At 43.1% G+C, this 17577-nt stretch overlaps 1 protein-coding gene across 3 annotated transcripts; it reads right to left on the bottom strand.

Moving 5' to 3' along the window:
- Positions 1–1722: 1722 nt before the first annotated feature.
- Positions 1723–15841, bottom strand: TMEM230 (transmembrane protein 230). Of its 3 annotated transcripts, none has more exons than XM_054541463.2 (4): positions 15505–15841; positions 11375–11488; positions 8214–8336; positions 1723–2810 (listed from the first exon to the last, which is right to left on the bottom strand). In XM_054541463.2, exons 1-4 carry the CDS (start codon positions 15781–15783, stop codon positions 2670–2672), a joined length of 657 nt encoding a protein of 218 aa, XP_054397438.2. In that variant the 5' UTR covers positions 15784–15841; the 3' UTR covers positions 1723–2669.
- Positions 15842–17577: the final 1736 nt, after the last annotated feature.

Genomic DNA, 17577 nt, shown 5'->3' with positions numbered 1-17577 from the left:
TTCTCCTGCCTTAGCCTCCCAAGTAGCTGGGATTACAGGCATGTGTCACCACACACAGCTAATTTTGTATTTTTAGTAGAGATGGGGTTTCTCCATGTTGGTCAGAATGGTTGAACTCCCAAACTCAGGTGATCCGCCCGCCTCGGGCTCCCAAAGTGCGGGGATTACAGGCATGAGCCACCGTGCCCAGCTAACTCAGGATTTTTCTAAGGATTAAAATGAGATATGTAACAAAAGTATTTGGCAGAATATCTGGCAAAGGGGTCAAGAAATGTTCAACATTATTATGGAGGTTTACATCTTTTCTCCCATCCGGGTGTTAACCAGGCCTGACCCGGCTTAGCTTCCAAGATCAGATGAGGTCGGGAGCATTCAGGGCAGTATGGCCGTACAGGTTTAGGTCTTTTCTATAAAACACCAAATAATACAACTATGGTCAAAACACAGAAGTTGCAGGGAGTCTGATTTTGGCTTCATAAATGATACTTCTGTAACAATGCCAGCTGGAATGAGATTACAAGTGTGAATGTTCAAACAGAGCAGCAAAGGTCATTCCTCAGGGAACTCTGGAGAGGAGATTCCTACCCCAGGTAGGAAGTTGGTTGGTTTCTGCTCTGATCCTATGACTACTAAATGCATAGTATGAAAAACTACACTTATAATGTGCATTAACAAGAATATGACTGATCTCCATGGATATGGAAAGATATACAAAATAGAACTGGGGGGGGGGGAATTATAGAACCATACAATGGGAGCCCAAGTTTTAAAAACCAAATATATATTTATGTGCTTAGAGCATTTCAGGAAGGGTATATTAAGAAATTTATTTGGAAAACCTTGAGAGGTAAGCTGGAGTGAATGTACACTCTCCACTCCATGCCAAAATGTTTACTTTTCACTTTATACCCTTCTGTTTATTTTTTTTGACCAGCAGCATCAACTTTTTAAAAAAGGACCGAATAGGCCAGGCTCAGTAGCTCATGCTTATAATCCCAACGCTTTGGGAGGCAAAGGTGGGAAGATCACTTGAGCCCAGGAATTCAAGGCTGCAGTGAGAAATGACTGTGCCACTGCACTCGAGCCTGGGCAGTAGAGCAAGACTCTATCTCAAAATAAATAAATAAATAAATAATAAATAAATAAACCAAATCATTTGGTTGGCCAAAACCTTCTGATCTGAGCTTTGCTTGGCAACCACTCTCCAAGATAAAGCTTTATGTGTCACCTCACATATTCACTGTCAAGGCTCAGGAACTCTAGACTACTGGACTCCCCAGTCAACATTCCCATTACCAAAAGTGCCTAATCTTGGAGGCTGCTTCAGGTCACCCTTCTCTTTGTCCCTCACTTCCTGAGTTTTTTTTTTCCCTCCAACTGCACTTACTCTACTGGTGATCTCAAACAGCCCTCTGGCTTTTAAGATACTGACTCCCAAATTTTTATTTCCATCCAAGACCCAGTCTTAAACTCTAGACACACACATGCATCGCAACTGCCTCCTCAACAGCTCCACTTGGATATTGAGTAGACATCTAAAACTTGCTCTTCCCACAGCCTTCCAACTCAGCTGATGGCATGTCCAGGCTTCCAGTTGCCCAAGTCCATAACTTCAGAGTTAGGGAAAGTCGAGTGTGACCCACAATGCCAGCTACCTAGAAACTAAGGTAGATCTGGGTACTGGGATTAAAGATATCATAAAATCATTAAAATGTTTCCTGATATGTTTGAAGTTAACTCATTTTATTTCTAGGATTTGGATTTCAACATTTTAATTTCTTTGGAATATAAGTCACTTTTTGCAAGCTAAAAAACAGAATCAAACTAAGGTGATCTAGTCCTCTAGGTATCCAGGCTGATCCTTGGAATCGAGCAGAATGATGCCATACTACAAGGTGCTAGCAAGAGGGCTATAAACTCTAAATAATAACCACTAATCTACATGTTTCATTAGGAAATAGCCAAAAGTCCAGCCATTAAAGGAATAATCTGCAGAACATCTTGATTTACAAGGGACAAAATGATGCAAATTATATGCTGTCCAACCTACTGGTGAACCGGATCAGAATGGGCCAAGGACTGTTAAACAGAGAAAGTATTTACATTTTGAAAACTTGCTCTGCAGGATAAAAAAATTCCTGGTTGCTGTCAATAAGAAAGCAAGTAAAAAAATATTACAGATGAACTCACTGATCTTTGATTTTACTAAGGTCTTCCACCGGAACATGAAGGTAGGGATAAGTGTAGAGGATAATATACTCAGATATTTTTAAAATAAATTACTTAATAATAAGAAATTAGCCATACTACATTCTTCCATTTGCTACAAGAACAAATTGGCAATGAAGACTATTTAAAAGAAATGCTCAGGTCTACAGAGGGTGGTGGCAGGCAACACTTTTCCATTACAGAATAACGTCTATTCTTCCATGATACATATTCCTGTGGAAAAACTTGTCAGGGCCAAGGGATGAAAAACAGAGCATGTCCTAATTAGCTAACTGTAGGTTCACTTAACATCTTTGGGAAGGACCCATAAAATCTGGCCATTATTTTCTTAAACATCTGCAAGCTGCAGAATTCCTTAGTCCTTAGCTATAGTTTCTGCTAGGTATCTTAAAGCTGGGACAGTTCCACTGTGACTCTTCTCCTCAGCTATGGGGTGGGTGCTAGTCATCAAAGTCTGGAATGTCATCATAGGAGTAACCACGGTAGCCTTTGGATGCGTAGTAAGCGATGCGCAGGTGGTAAAATCCGGGTAGGAACACCAGAATGCCAATGATCAGGACTGGAATGGCCCGGTCTGCCCCCTGGTGGCAGAAGGAGGCAAACACATTAGTACCATAAGAGTTACACATTTTAAAATAAAACGTCACAGACCTAATCCTTAGATTAGTATTTTATACTCTTCAAGTACATTTTCTTTGAGTTGTATACCACCGAGGGAAAAGGTTTCCTCCTGATTATAAATTGAATAAAAAATACAAAGTACTAACAATTATAAAGAAAAAAATGACCCATTCTCATCCAGATATTTTGGCTTCTTTTCCTTTTTTTAAAGCTCTTAGTTGTGAACACACCATACTCTGTGTCCTGTGGCCAATATTATTAAAACCTTTTCATACATTTAAATTGTAAGGATGTGTAACATTCCACCGAAACGGACATACCACAGTTTTACTTAATTGCCCCACATACAGCTGCTGGACACTTCGGTTGTTTTTCACCTTTTGTAATTGTACAGATACCACTACAATAAACTCTTGTGTTTTTCTCAGCCTTTCAGGTTTTCTTTTCTTTCTCTTTTTTCTTTTTTTTTTTGAGGTAAGAGTCTTGCTCTGTTGCTCGGGCTGGAGTACAGCGGTGTGATTACAGCTCACTGCAACCTCGACTTCCCGGGCTCAAGTGATCCTCCCACCTCAGCCTCCAAGTAGCTGGGGTTACAGGTGTGAGTCACCATACCCTGCTCATTTTGTACATTTGTTTGTTTGGTAGAGATGAGGTCTCGCTATGTTGCCCAGGCTGGTCTCGAACTCTGGGGCTCAAGCAATCCTCCTGCCTCAGCCTCCCAAAATGCTAGAATTATAAGCTTGAGCCACTGCACCTGGCTGGCTGTGTTCCCTGTTGTGTGTTAGTTATAGTCAGAATTGGTTCAGGACAACTTAGATACTGTGTATGTGGGGACAGCCCATGAGAAAGAACCACCAACTACTTCAGGTTTCTAAGGTTTCATACTGAAGCTCAACAGGAACTCCAACCAAACCTAATGTAAGAAGGAACTGACTTATGAGGCACAGTGACCCCACACATATAACAGAATTGCTATTTCTCTCCAAATACTGACAGTATGTCCATGGCACTGCACAGCTACAATGACAGCATGCTGCTCCAGCTACAGCCCTTTACCAATCAGGACTCCTGTATGCCAGGCTCAGCCATATTGTTCCAAACTATGACAGGGCAAACTGTCTAATATCTCAGGGGCCAAGTTTGCCTACCTGCCCACCACCTCCCTTATAGGAACTATGGAAGTTTACTGTTGCTCAAAGGAAGAAAAACATGTTTTTCCAACAGAGAACAAAATGTACAAGAAAATCTTTTTGTTTTTTCTTGTACCAGACATGAATATAAATCTGCTGTACCAGACATGAATATAAAAACAAAGATTGAACCATGAAAAAAAATCTAAAACATGAATAGACAAACAAAGAGTAATGAGATTGAGGCCATAATAAAAAGTCTCTTAGCAAAGAGAAGCCTGGGACTTGATGGTTTCGCTGCTGAATTATACCAGTTAAAGAATTAATACTTGGCTGGGCATGGTGGTTCACTCCTGTAATCCCAGCACTTTGGGAGGCCAAGGCAGGCAGATCGCTTGAGCTCAGGATTTCAAGACCAGCCTGGTCAATATGGTAAAACCCTGTCTTGACAAAAAATACAAAAATTAGACAGGCATGGTGGTATACGCCTGTGGTCCCAGTTGCTAGCGAGGCTGAGGTGGCAGGATCACGTAAGTCTGGGAGGCAAAGGTTGCAGTGAGCGGAGATCGCACCACTGCACTACGCCTGGGTGACAGAATGAGACCCTGTCTCAAAAAAAAAAAAAAAAGAATACTAATCCTACTGAAACTATTCTGAAACAGACATGGAGAGAATACTTCCAAACTCATTCTACTAGGCCAGTTTTACCCTGATACCAAAACTAGGCAAAGACACATCGAAAAAAGAAAAATAGGCCAATATCCCTGATGAACATTGATGCAAAAATCCTCAATAAGGAGGATAATACTAGCAAACCGAATTCAACAATACATTAAAAAGATCATTCATCAGGACCAAGTGGGATTTATCCCAGAGAGGCAGGGATGGTTCAACTTATACAAACCAATCAATGTGATAAAATCCTATCAGCAGAATGAAGGACAAAAACCATATGATTATTTCAAACAATGCTAGAAAAGCATTTGATAAAATTCTACATCCACCTGGTGCAGTGGCTCACGCCTATAATCCCAGTACTTTGGGAGGCTAGGGTGGGCCTCACACTGACCATAATTAACACACAACAGGGAACATAGTAAGAGGGGTGCAGTGGCTAAAGCCTGTAATCCCAGCACTTTGGGAGGCTGAGGCAGGAGGACTGCTTGAGCCTAGGAGTTTAAGACCAGCCTGGGCAACATAATGAGATCTCATCTCTACCAACAAAAAAATTAGTTGGGTATGGTGACTCACACCTGTAACTCCAGCTACTTGGGAAGCTGAGGTGGGAGGATCGACTGAGCCCTGAAGATCGAGGTTGCAGAGAGCTGTGATCACACCACTGTACTCCTGGACTGCTTGAGTCTAGGAGTTCGAGATCAGCCTGGGCAACACGGCAAAACCTCTTCTATACAAAAAATGAAAAAAAAATGAACCAAGTGTGGTGGCACATGCCTGTGGTCCCAGTTATTTGGGAGGCTGAGGTTGCAGTGAGCCGAGATGGTGCCACTGCACTCCAGCCTGGATGACACAGTGAGATTCTGTCTCAAAAAAACAAAACGAAACAAAACAAAACAAAACAAAAAACCATACACTGGGGAAAGAACCAGTCTTTCCAATAAATGGTATTAGGAAAACTGGATATCCATATGCCGAAGAATGAAACTAGACCTCTCAAATCTCTTGACATATACAAAAATCAAATGAGAATGGATTAAACACTTAAATGTAAGACCTAAAACTATGAAACTACTATAAGAAAACATGGTGGAAACTCTCCAGGATGCTGGACTGGGCAAAGATTTCTTGAGTAATGCCCCCAAAAGCACAAACAACCAAAGCAAAAACAGATAAATGAGATCACATCAGGTTAAAAAGCTTCTGTACAGCAAAGGAAACAATCAACAAAGTGAAGAGGCAACCCACAGAATGGGAAAAAATATATGCAAAGTATCCATCTGACAAGGAATTAATAACCAGAATATATAAGGAGCTCAAACTCTGTAGGAAAAAATCTAATAATCCAATAAAAAATGGGCATTTCTCAAAAGAAGACATACAAATGGCAAATAGGTATATGAAAAGGTGCTTAACATCATTGATCAAATAAATGCAAATCAAGACTACAATGAGATATCATCTCATCCTAGTTAAAATAGCTTTTTAAAAAATATAGACATGAGGTCTCACTATGTTGCCCAGGCTGGTCTCGGACTCCTGGGCTCAAGTGATCCTCCTGCCTCAGCCTCCAAAAGTGCTGGGACTACAGGCGTGAGTAACTGCACCCAGCCAAAATGGCTTTTATCCAAAAAAACGGCAATAACAAATGCTAGCGAGGATGTGGAGAAAAGGGAACCCTCGTACAATGTTGATGGGAATGTAAATTAGTATAGCCACTACGGAGAACAGTATGAAATAGAACTACCATATGATCCAGCAATCACAGCTAGGTATATACCCAAAAGAAAGGAAATCAGTCTGTCAAAGAGATATCTGCACTTCCATATTTATGACAGCACTATTCACAACAGCCAAGATCTGGAAGCAACCAAAGTATTCTTCAACAGACAAGTGAATAAAGAAAATACGGTACATATATGCAATGGAGTACTATTCAGCCACAAAAAAGAATAAGATCCTGTCACTTGCAACAACATGGATGAAACTGGAGGACGTTATGTTAAGTGAAATAAGCCAGGCACAAAAAAAAAACACTTTCCATGTTCTCACTCATTTGTGGGAACTAAAAATTAAAACAATTGAACTCATGGATATTGTAGAATGATGGTTACCAAAGGCTGGGAAAGGTGGGGGGAAATGGGGATGGTTAACGGGTACAAAATATAGTTACATAGAATGAATAAGCTCTAGTATTTGATAGCACAAAGTGACTAGAGAATAATTTATTGTACATTTAAAAATATAATAACTAAGGCTGGACGTGGTGGCTCACGCCTGTAATCCCAGCACTTTAGGAGGCCCAGGCGGGCAGACTGCTTGAGGTCAGGAGTTCATGACCAGCCTGGCCAACATGGCAAAAACCCATCTCTACTAAAAATACAAAAATAAGCCAGGCATGCTGGCTTGCCACTGTAGTCCCAGCTAACTCAGGAGGCTGAGGCAGGAGAATCACTTGAACCCAGGAGCCGGAGGATGCAGTGAGCTGAGATCGTGCCACTGCACTCCAGCCTGGGTGACAGAACAAGATATATATATATATATATATATATATGTATATATATATATATATATATATATATGTATATATATATATATATATATATGTATATATATATATATATATGTATGTATGTATGTATGTATGTGTGTATGTATATATATAACTAAAAGTAGGCCAGGCACAGTGGTTCATGCCTGTAATCCCAACACTTCGGGAGGCCAGCCTGGTCAACATGGCGAAACCCCATCTCTACTAAAAATACCAACATTAGCCGGGTGCGGTGGCGCACGTCTGTAATTCCAGCTACTCAGGAGGCTGAGGCACAAGAATAGCATGAACCTGGGAGACGGAGGTTGCAGTTAGCTGATATTATGCCACTGCACTCCAGCCTGACTCTGTCTCAAAATAAATAAATAAATAAAAGTATAATTGGAATGTAACACAAATGATGAATGCTTGAGGGGATGGATACCCCGTTTAGCCTGATGTGATTATTATGAATGCATGGCTGTATCAAAATATCTCATGTATCCCCTAAGTATATACACCTACTATGTATCCGTAAAAATTGGAAAAAAAATTGAAAAAAAAAAAAAAATTGGCCAGGGGCAATGATTCACACCTGCAATCCCAGCACTTTGGAAGGCTGAGGCAGGCAGATTGCTTGACCTCAGGAGTTAGAGATCAGCCTGGGCAACATAGTGAAACCCTGTCTCTACACAAAATAAAACAAACAAAAATAAATAAATAAAAAATAAAATTAGCTGGGTGTGGTGGCACACACGTGTAGTGGCACACACGTGTAGTCCCAGCTACTCAGGAGGGTGAGGTGGGAGGATCACTTGAGCCCAGGGAGGTAAAGGTTGTGCCACTGCACTCTAGCTTGGATGACAGAGCAAGACCTTGTCTCAAAAAAAATAGACCACTGGGAAACACACACACACACACACACACACACACACACGCGCGCGCGCGCGCACACACACACGCACACTAGAGCCCTGGCTGACATTTTAAAAATCTCACAGCTTATTCCCACATGCCCGTCAGCTTACCCCTTTGCTGATGTAGCCTGACAGCAGGAGGGAGCCTATAATAATGAGAAAGGCGCCAATCAAAAACAGCACAGTGGCAAGTGCGATGGCCTTATAAGGGATCTTAGGAGGGGTTTTCTTAAACTGGAAGAGAAACAGAGATGAAAAAGACAACGAAGAACATTATGCAAATACCTGGGTTCAAACATTTAATTAATTATTTGTAATTTTTATGTTTTTGTTTGTTTGTTTTGAGATGGAGTTTCATTCTTGTTGCCCAGGCTGGAGAGCAATGGCGCGATCTTGGCTCACTGCAACCTCTGCCTCCTGGATTCAAGTGATTCTCCTGTCTCAGCCTCCTGAGTAGCTGGGGTTACAGGTGCCCGCCACCACACCCGGCTAATTTTTTTGGTATTTTTAGTAGAGACAGGGTTTCACCTTGTTGACCTGGCTGGGCTCGAACTTCTGACCTCAGGTGATCTGCCTGCCTTGGCCTCCCAAAGTGCTGGGATTACAGGTATGAGCCACCGTGCCTGGCCTAATTTTTATGATTTTAGAGACTGAGTCTTGCTCTGTCACCCAGGCTGGAGTGCAGTGGTGCAATTACAGCTCATTGCAGCCTCGAATTCCTGGGCTCAAGCAATTCTCTTGCCTCATCCTCTCAAGTAGCTGGGACTACAAGTATACGCCACCATGCCCAGCTAATTTTTAAATTTTTTTTTGTAGAGACGAGGTCTTACTATGTTGCCCAGGGTGGTCTCCAACTCCTGGACTCAAGGGAATCCTTCCTCCTCTGCCTCCCAAAGTGCTGGGATTACAGGTATGAGCCATCAAGCCCAGTCTCAAACACTTTAAAACAGGGAGGAGAGCTCACACCTGTAATCCCAGCAATGTGGGAGGCTGAGGCAGGCGGATCACTTGAGCTCAGGAGTTTGAGACCAGCCTGAGCAATATGGTGAAACCTCGTCTCTACAAAAAATATAAAAATTAGCCGGGCGTGGTGGCATGCGCCTGCAGTCCCAGCTTCTTGGGAGGCTGAGATGGGAGGATGGCTTGAGCCCAGGAGATGAAGACGCAGCGAGCTGAGATTGCACCACTGCACTCCAGCCTGGGTGACAGAGCCAGAGCCTGTTTCAAATACAACAACAACAAAAACAGGAGGGTAATTAAGAACCAAACTAGATGCTTTATGTGTCTTAAGTATGTCCTACCACCCAGTGCAGCTCTGAGAAATAAAAGGGACTGGCAAGAGATGAAGCTCTAGTTATTGCTCTCACAGTTACTCAAAGGATTCTCAGAGGAATGTCATTCACTCTAGTTCGAATCTCATTCCATAAATCATTCATTGTATCATAAGAAACTTTTTTTTTTAAAACAAAAACAGAAATAACTTTACTGTCATTCATTTGTTATACATATATTTATTAACTGCCTGGCACATAGATGGCTGTACTAACTTATGGGGATTTAAGAGATCCTGTCTCTACAAAAAATTTTAAAATTAGCTGGGTGTGGTGGCACATGCCTGTGGTCCCAGCTATTCAGGAGGCTGAGGTGAGAAGACTGCTTGAGCCCAGAAGGTCAAGGTTACAGTGAGCCTTGATTGTGCCACTGTACCCAAGCCTGGGCAAAAGAGCAAAAGAGCAAGACCCTGTCTCAAAAAAAAAAAAAAAAAAAAAGAAAAAAAAAAAAAGGCTGGGTGAGGTGACTCACGCCTGTAATCCCAGCGCTTTGGGAGGCCGAAGTGGGTGAATCACTGGAGGTTAAGAGTTCGAGACCAGCCTGGCCAACATGGCGAAACCCCATCTATACTAAAAATATGAAAATTGGCCAGGCATGGTGGTGCACGCCTGTAATCCCCCAGCTACTAGGGCAGCTGAGGTACAAGAATCGCTTGAACCGGGAAGGGGAGGTTGCAGTGAGCCAGGATCGCACCACTGCACTCCAGCCTGGGCAACAGAGCAAGACTACATCTTAAAAACAAAACAAAACAAGAGGCTGGGCGAGGTGGCTCACGCCTATAATCCCAGCACTTTGGGGGGCCGAGGTAAGATGATCACCTGAGGTCAGGAGTTCAAGACCAGCCTGACCAACATGGAGAAACACTGTCTCTACTAAAAAATACAAAATTAGCTGGGCATGGTGGCGCATGCCTGTAATCCCAGCTACTTGGGAGGCTGAGGCAGGAGAATCACTTGAACCTGGGAGGCAGAGGTTGCAGTGAGCCAAGGTTGTACCATTGCACTTCAGCCTGGGCAACAAGATTAAAACTCCGTCTCCAAAAAAAAAAAAAGGAAAAGAAGGCAATTTCAGCTTATTCCAAATGATTAGTTGTTTGTTCCACATAGCAAGTAAACCTGCCTTATGAACAAATTCAATTCAAGGTTAAGATTCAGAGACAAATTTTCCAAGGTTTGGCTCATGGTTGTGTCTGACCTAAGTGGCTGGAAGCTTCCCAGATCTTTCCAGATCTATTTTTATCTCTCCTTCAAATGTGGGTCCAAAGAGTAATTTATTTATTTATAAAGGATGGGTTCCTGCTACTTCCTCGTTGGCCCTAGTTCCACCTAGAACATTCTATTGTAAGGGGAAGTGCGCAAAAGGAGATGCTGTAGTATTGACTAGTTTATAAATGGTTAGGGTAGGATACAAACTTAATAAATACTGTGTTTTACTTACTATTTATCACAAAGAATACCTTTAATAAATTGGATCTCATGACATCAGGAAAGAAGGAAGATTCCCACAATCTGCTGGCTTTAGTAGTAAGTTTCTCCCTTAAAAGGTGAACTGGCTTTGACTAAAGTGTAAATAAACAGTGATAAAAAAAATTCCACCTAACAAAAATTTTAAAGTTCCTTAAAAAAAAAATAACAAAAAACTCCACTTAACAAAACACAATCTGATTAGTTTCTGAATAAAGTAAATAAAACCTGTAACTACAAGGCTCTGGCATTACAACTAAAAATTTTTAGAAATGGACAATACTGGAATTGGTTTGAAACTACCCTGCCACCACCCTCTTCTGCGATTATGGCTGAAAGGGTCTCAGAGCTGAGTTTTCTTCTTGTTGCTCCCTCTAATCCCCAAGGATAGTTAGCAAAATCTCCATCTGGAAGGTCTTCCTGCTAACTCAACAGAAACACAGCCAGCCAGTCTTGTCAGTTCTCTTCCGCATTTACCTGAAGGTCAATGTAGCCATCATCTGTGCTGGAGAGCCTTGAATATTTCACTTTACTACTGGGGATTCCAGTAGCCAGGTTGGTACGGGACGGCATCATAACACGCTGACACAGCTACAGTTTAAAAACAAAAAACCCATTATTGTCTATAGGTGACAACGGTGCATTATAGCCAATGAGTTCAGGATTATTAGATGCTGTGCATTGGAGTTCTGGGTTGCCATGTCAGACTAGCAATGGGCAATTTACACTTCACTGCTAAATTTTCATTGTGTCAGAGGCATATGCATACGGAAAACCAGATATGCCTCTGACACAGTGAAAAGATTCTCACTATGTATTAAATATCTAGTCTGGTCTGTCCTTGTAGAATAACAGTGAAGACACTCACCAAGAATCACATTCCAGTTTATTTTGCCACCAAGATTCCCTGACTTTTAATTTTTCCAAAGTCACATAGAGACTAGGTAGAATAATGGGGACTTAAATCTAGGTCCACCTGACAGCACAACATTGCCTGTGCCCTGCTCCCGCTTTTAAGAAAAAGCAAGAGGAGCATATACTCAAATGATTCTCTTGTTTGACAGGGAGGGAGAAGAGGGCAGGGAATGGAATACACTCACATCAGCATTTTGCCTATTTCCCCTCCATAGAGATCAACCTTTTAATGCAAAAGATCTGTAAAGTTTCTTGCCGTAAATTTGTGTTTTTTTGTTGTTGTTTGTTTGTTTTGGAGACGGTGTTTTGCTTTGTCACCCAGGCTGGAGTGCAGTGGGTTGATCTCAGCTCACCACAACCACCGCCTCCCGGATTCAAGCGATTCTCCTGCCTCAGCCTCCCGAGTAGTTGGGATTATAGGCATGCACCACCACGCCTAGTTAATTTTTGTATTTTTTAAGTAACGACTGGTTTTCACCATGGTGGCCGGGCTGGTCTCGAACTCCATTTTTTTTTTTTTTTTTTTTTTAAGGATACTTTTTCTCTTTAATGTGCATGCCCATCTCTGAGGAGCTGCCCCCAACAGGTTTGGTCCGGATTTAGCCCACATGGGGGCTTCTTTCTCACTTTTGTTTTGGCTGTTCTGCTTCTTTTTTTTTTTTTTTTTTTTAAATGAAGTATTTATTGATCATTCTTGGGTGTTTCTTGGAGAGGGGGATATGGCAGGGTCATAGGAAAATAGTGGAGAGAAGGTCAGGAGATAAACACATGAACAAAGGTCTCTGGTTTTCCTAGGCAGAGGTCCCTGCGGCCTTCTGCAGTGTTTGTGCCCCTGGGTACTTGAGATTAGGGAGTGGTGATGACTCTTAAAAGAGCATGCTGCCTTCAAGCATCTGTTTAACAAAGCACATCTTGCACCGCGCTTAATCCATTTAACCCTGAGTTGACACAGCACATGTTTCAGAGAGCACGGGGCTGGGGGCAAGGCCATAGATCAACAGCATCCCAAGGCAGAAGAATTTCTCCTAGTCAGAACAAAATGGAGTCTCCTATGCCCACCTCTTTCTACACAGACACAGCGATAGTCTCACTTTGTTGTCCAGGCTGGAGCACAGGGCTGGGGGAAAGGCCATAGATCAACAGCATCCCAAGGCAGAAGAATTTCTCCTAGTCAGAACAAAATGGAGTCTCCTATGCCCACCTCTTTCTACACAGACACAGTGATAGTCTCACTTTGTTGTCCAGGCTGGAGTGCAGTGGCGCAATCTCTGTTCACTGCTGCCTCCGCCTCCTGGGTTCAAGCAATCCTCCTGCCTCAGCCTCCTGAGTAGCTGGGATTACAGGCGTGCGCCACCATGCCTGGCTAATTTTTGTATTTTTAGTAGAGATGGGGTTTTACCATGTTGGCCAGGCTGGTCTCGAACTTCTGACCTCAAGTGATCTGCCCAATTCAGCCTTCCAAAGTGCTAGGATTACAGGCCACTGCGCCGGGCCCCTTGTAAATTTGGATACAGGCCTGGCTATACTAGTGCCTCCAGAAGCGCCCACCTCTCTGTCCCATCCCAAGCACCGAAAGTAGTGATTTCATTTTCCTAATTACTTCTGTACCAACCTTAAGAAACGGAATATGGTACAATATCTTACAAAAAATTTTAAATAAAGAAAGAAAAAAAATGGAATAACAACCTGGTTTCTTGTTTAAAATATTCAAAGCAGACAGCGGTAATGAAATCATGGCTATTATGTCACTAGTTTAAGAGACAGTGGGTAAGTTTGAAAAATCATAACATTTAAATTAAGACAATTTGTATTAATAGGCTGGGCGTGGTAGCTCATGCCTGTAATCCCAGAACTTTGGGAGGCTGAGGTGGGTGGGTTACCTGAGGTCAGGAATTCCAGACCAGCTTGGCCAACATGGTGAAACCCCATTTCTACTAAAACTACAAAAATTAGCCGGGTGCAGTGGCACACACCTGTAATCCCAGCTATTCAGAAGGCTGAGGCACGAGAATCGCTTGAGCCTGAGAGACGGAGGTTACAGTGAGCCGGGACTGCACCACTGCACTCCAGCCTGGGCGACAGAATGAGACTGAGTCAAAAAAAAAAAAAAAAAAAAATTTTTTTTTTAATTTGTCCACTTATCCTCCATAAAGTAACAAAGCTACGTGATCAAAATGGGTAAATATATTTTAGTCAGGGTTTTTAAATTCTAAATTCAAAAACACATCTTTAAAAAAGAGAAAACTGGCCAGGCGCAGTGGCTCACACCTGTAATCCTAGCACTTTGGGAGGCCAAGGCAGATGGATCACGAGGTCAGGAGTTCCAGACCAGCCTGGCCAATATGGGGAAACCCTGTCTCTACTAAAAATACAAAAATTAGCTGGGCATGGTGGTGGGTGCCTGTAGTCCCAGCTACTTGGGAGGCTGAAGCAGAAGAATCGCTTGAAGCCGGGAGGCGGAGATTGCAGTAAGCTGAGATCGCACCACTGGGCTCCAGCCTGGGCGACAGAACTAGACTCCGTCAAAAAAAAAAAAAAAAAAAAAGAAAATTAAGTATTTCAATAAGGGCATAAGGGCAATATAAAAAAAGGACTAGTTTTTCTCTGGGATGGCATTTTGAAAATTCATCATTATTATCATCACAATAATGGTGGTTAGTACTTACCTAGTCTTTGTTAGATGCCAGCTGTTCTAAGTACTTTGTACATACCTAATTCCAAAAAATAACAAACTGTTTTTCTTTTTTTCTTGGTGTTTTCTTTTTTTTTGAGACGGAGTCTCGGAGTCTCGCTCTGTCACCCAGGCTAGAGTTTACTGACCCGATCTCGGCTCACTGCAACCTCCGCCTCCAGGGTTCAAACGATTCTCCTGCATCAGCCTCCCAAGTGGCTGGGACTACAGGCGCCTGCTACCACGCCGGGCTAATTTTTCTATTTTTAGTAGAGACGGGCTTTTTATTTTTAGTTGAGACCACCATATTGGCCAGGCTGGTCTCAAACTCCTGACCTTTTGATCCGTCCGCCTTGGCCTCCCAGAGTGCTGGGATTACAGGAGTGAGCCAGCGCGCCCGGCCTAACAAACTGTTTTACGTGGCTTGCAGTCAATGTAAAATAACTAACATAATTAAATAATTGGTGCTAAATATTAATGTCCCTTTTTATTGACTACATCCTGGTCTAGAAATCAAGTATTTAAAAATTAGCATAATGTTAATCTCTATACTTTTCAAAAAAGATTGGATCAAACTGCTTCAAATACTAGGTTTTTAGTGTTGTGATCCCGGCTGCATTTAATTCTATAAAACAAAGTTCAAACTACCAGTATGTGTGGTTTTTGAGGCAATTTAACCACATCTAACTTGCAGTTAGACTTTTTTTTAAAGTACGTCCCCTGACATTAACTGTTCATACATCCGCATCATAACAATACATCGCAAGGGCGTGAGGGAGAGGGGAGACGAATGTTTACTCTTGGCAAAGAGGATTCTAAAAGAGGGGAAAAATAAAAATGAGCATTTTCAAAGTATCAGTCTTCGTTCCCAACAGGCTTTTTACCAGCTCACCGCTACCCCCAAACTCCCTCAGCACCTGAATGTTACGAGACTTCTAAAAGCATTATAAAACGTTTGGCACAGTGCCTAGCATTACGCGCCTCTACATACGTTATTCTCCTGCCCGTCTTCAGACCTTACCAGGGAAAGAAATAAGAACCGACGCGAATTTAGACCTAAAACAAACAAAACGGGATTCTGGAAAGAGGCCAACTGTGGCAGGGAGGACGAATGCCCCACACGGATGACTCGGAGCTTGATTTCGGCGGGGAGCGCGGTCTCGGACACGCCCAGAGCCCGAGAGGACGGTTCTGTCCCCGCCCCGCCCCGCCGCACACACGCCTTACCGGAGCGCCGCGCCAGGCCGCCCGCACACCCAGAGCTCGCCCACGGTTGGCAGCGCCCGAGGTTGCATGGCATGGCCCGCTTAAGTGCCACTCAGCCCGCCCCAGCCGGGATCAGTGCGCCGGAAGTGGCGTCCCGGAAACAGGCGCGTCGGAAGTTGCGTCTCCGGCAGCGTTTGTCTCCTCACCCAGCTTCCCGGGCTAGACCTTACTGAGTGTCACCTGCAGGAGGCACCGGGACTCCGGGGCTGCACGGGCCTAATGCTTCTTCGTGGGTTTTGTTTAAGCAGCCGCGACCTGTGCCTGCCGCCGGCTACCTCCGCTGTGGCGGGCAAGCACCTAGGGTCCTCGCCTACCTGGGTCACAGGCCCAGGGCAAGCCGGCTACGTGGTTTCTTCCCTCCTCAGTACAGGGGCCAGGCTAGAGACCGCCGTGGCTTCCCAGGGAGGCAGAAGCCGAGTCCGTCGCAGCCTCAGGACCAGCAGTCAGAGCGGCCAGATATCCGCTGCAAGGCGCCAGCCTTCCATGGGCGCGCGCCGTCAACACCCCACTACCACACTTCCCTTGAATAGCACATTTGTCTGTGCTGTCAACACCCCACTATACTTCCCTTGAATAGCCCCACAAACTTGGGCTAATCTTTAGGCCTTGTCCAGGTAAAAGGCCTGCCCACAAGGGACATTTTGCGGCAAATGAAGCTTTTTAAAAAGTTAGGTTTATTAAGGTATTATTTACACACAAGTACAAATAGATGAGCTCTGAAAATACATAGGTCCTAGAACCATCACCAATCTAGATGGAAATATATCCATCACCCCAAAGTTCCATCGGGCTCTTTTGCAGCCTATTTCCTTCACTCACAGGCACACTGTAGGAAAATTAACTTACTACTGGATATGGTTAATTCTCATGTCCAGTAACTAGAACTCAGTCCAAGTAATTTAAGAAAGAAATCAGTCATTTAATCTACCAAACACAAAAATGCACTGGAAAAAAGGATTATGATAAAGCAATTTTTAAAAATGTTTTTTCTAAAGCCAAATTGAGCAACAGGGGTTGTATACCTACTTTAGTGATACTAATGTTAGTAAGTTCTGATAACCTACTACTATTAAACCAGCCAATAATTTTTTTTGAGATGGAGTCTCACTCTGTTGACCAGGTTGGAGTGCAGTGGCATGATTTCGGCTCACTGCAACCTCCACCTCCTGGGTTTAAGCGATTTTTCTGCCTCAGCCTCCCAAGTAGCTGGGACTACAGGCATGCACCACCATGCCTGGCTAATTTTTTTTTTGCATTTTTAGTAGAAATGGGGTTTCACCATGTTGACCAGGCTGGTCTCGAACTCCTGACTTTAGTTGATCCACCTACCTCCCAAAGTGCTGGGATTACAGGTGTGAGGCACCGTGCCTGGCAAAAAATTCTTAATACACAGCACACAGTGAACTTGTAGCTATTAATGGGAATGTTTTTAAGTCTTTCTTCACAACTTCAGGGCTTTTTCACTTTCTTGGTTGGATCCAACATCCATGGAATTTAAGACATCTTCATCCTTTGAGTGAAGTTGCAACGTGTACTTATACTAGAGAAATTTTGTACAACCATACTCCTTGGGCCCCATTACAGATCTACTGAAACATCCAAGACTCTTGTAAGATTCCCCAGGCTAAAAAGAAACACTCCATTAACATCTTATAAAGCCCACACGACTTTGGGTACATTAAGCTTCTGAAGAGTAGTAATTTTTGCCAAGTAAAATGAAATACACAGGATTTGTACTTCTCGCTTGTTCCTTGAGCTCAAATTGGAATAACAAGTTTGACAAGTGAATCCCCTAAAATATCTAGTAAACTACTGTATTTGAAATCCT

Source organism: Pongo abelii, chromosome 21 (genome assembly GCF_028885655.2).
Source record: "Pongo abelii isolate AG06213 chromosome 21, NHGRI_mPonAbe1-v2.0_pri, whole genome shotgun sequence".
NCBI classification, from domain to species: Eukaryota; Metazoa; Chordata; class Mammalia; order Primates; family Hominidae; genus Pongo; species Pongo abelii.
Note: the sequence above shows the minus strand (reverse complement) of the source record. Positions and strands in the feature narration are given on the sequence as shown.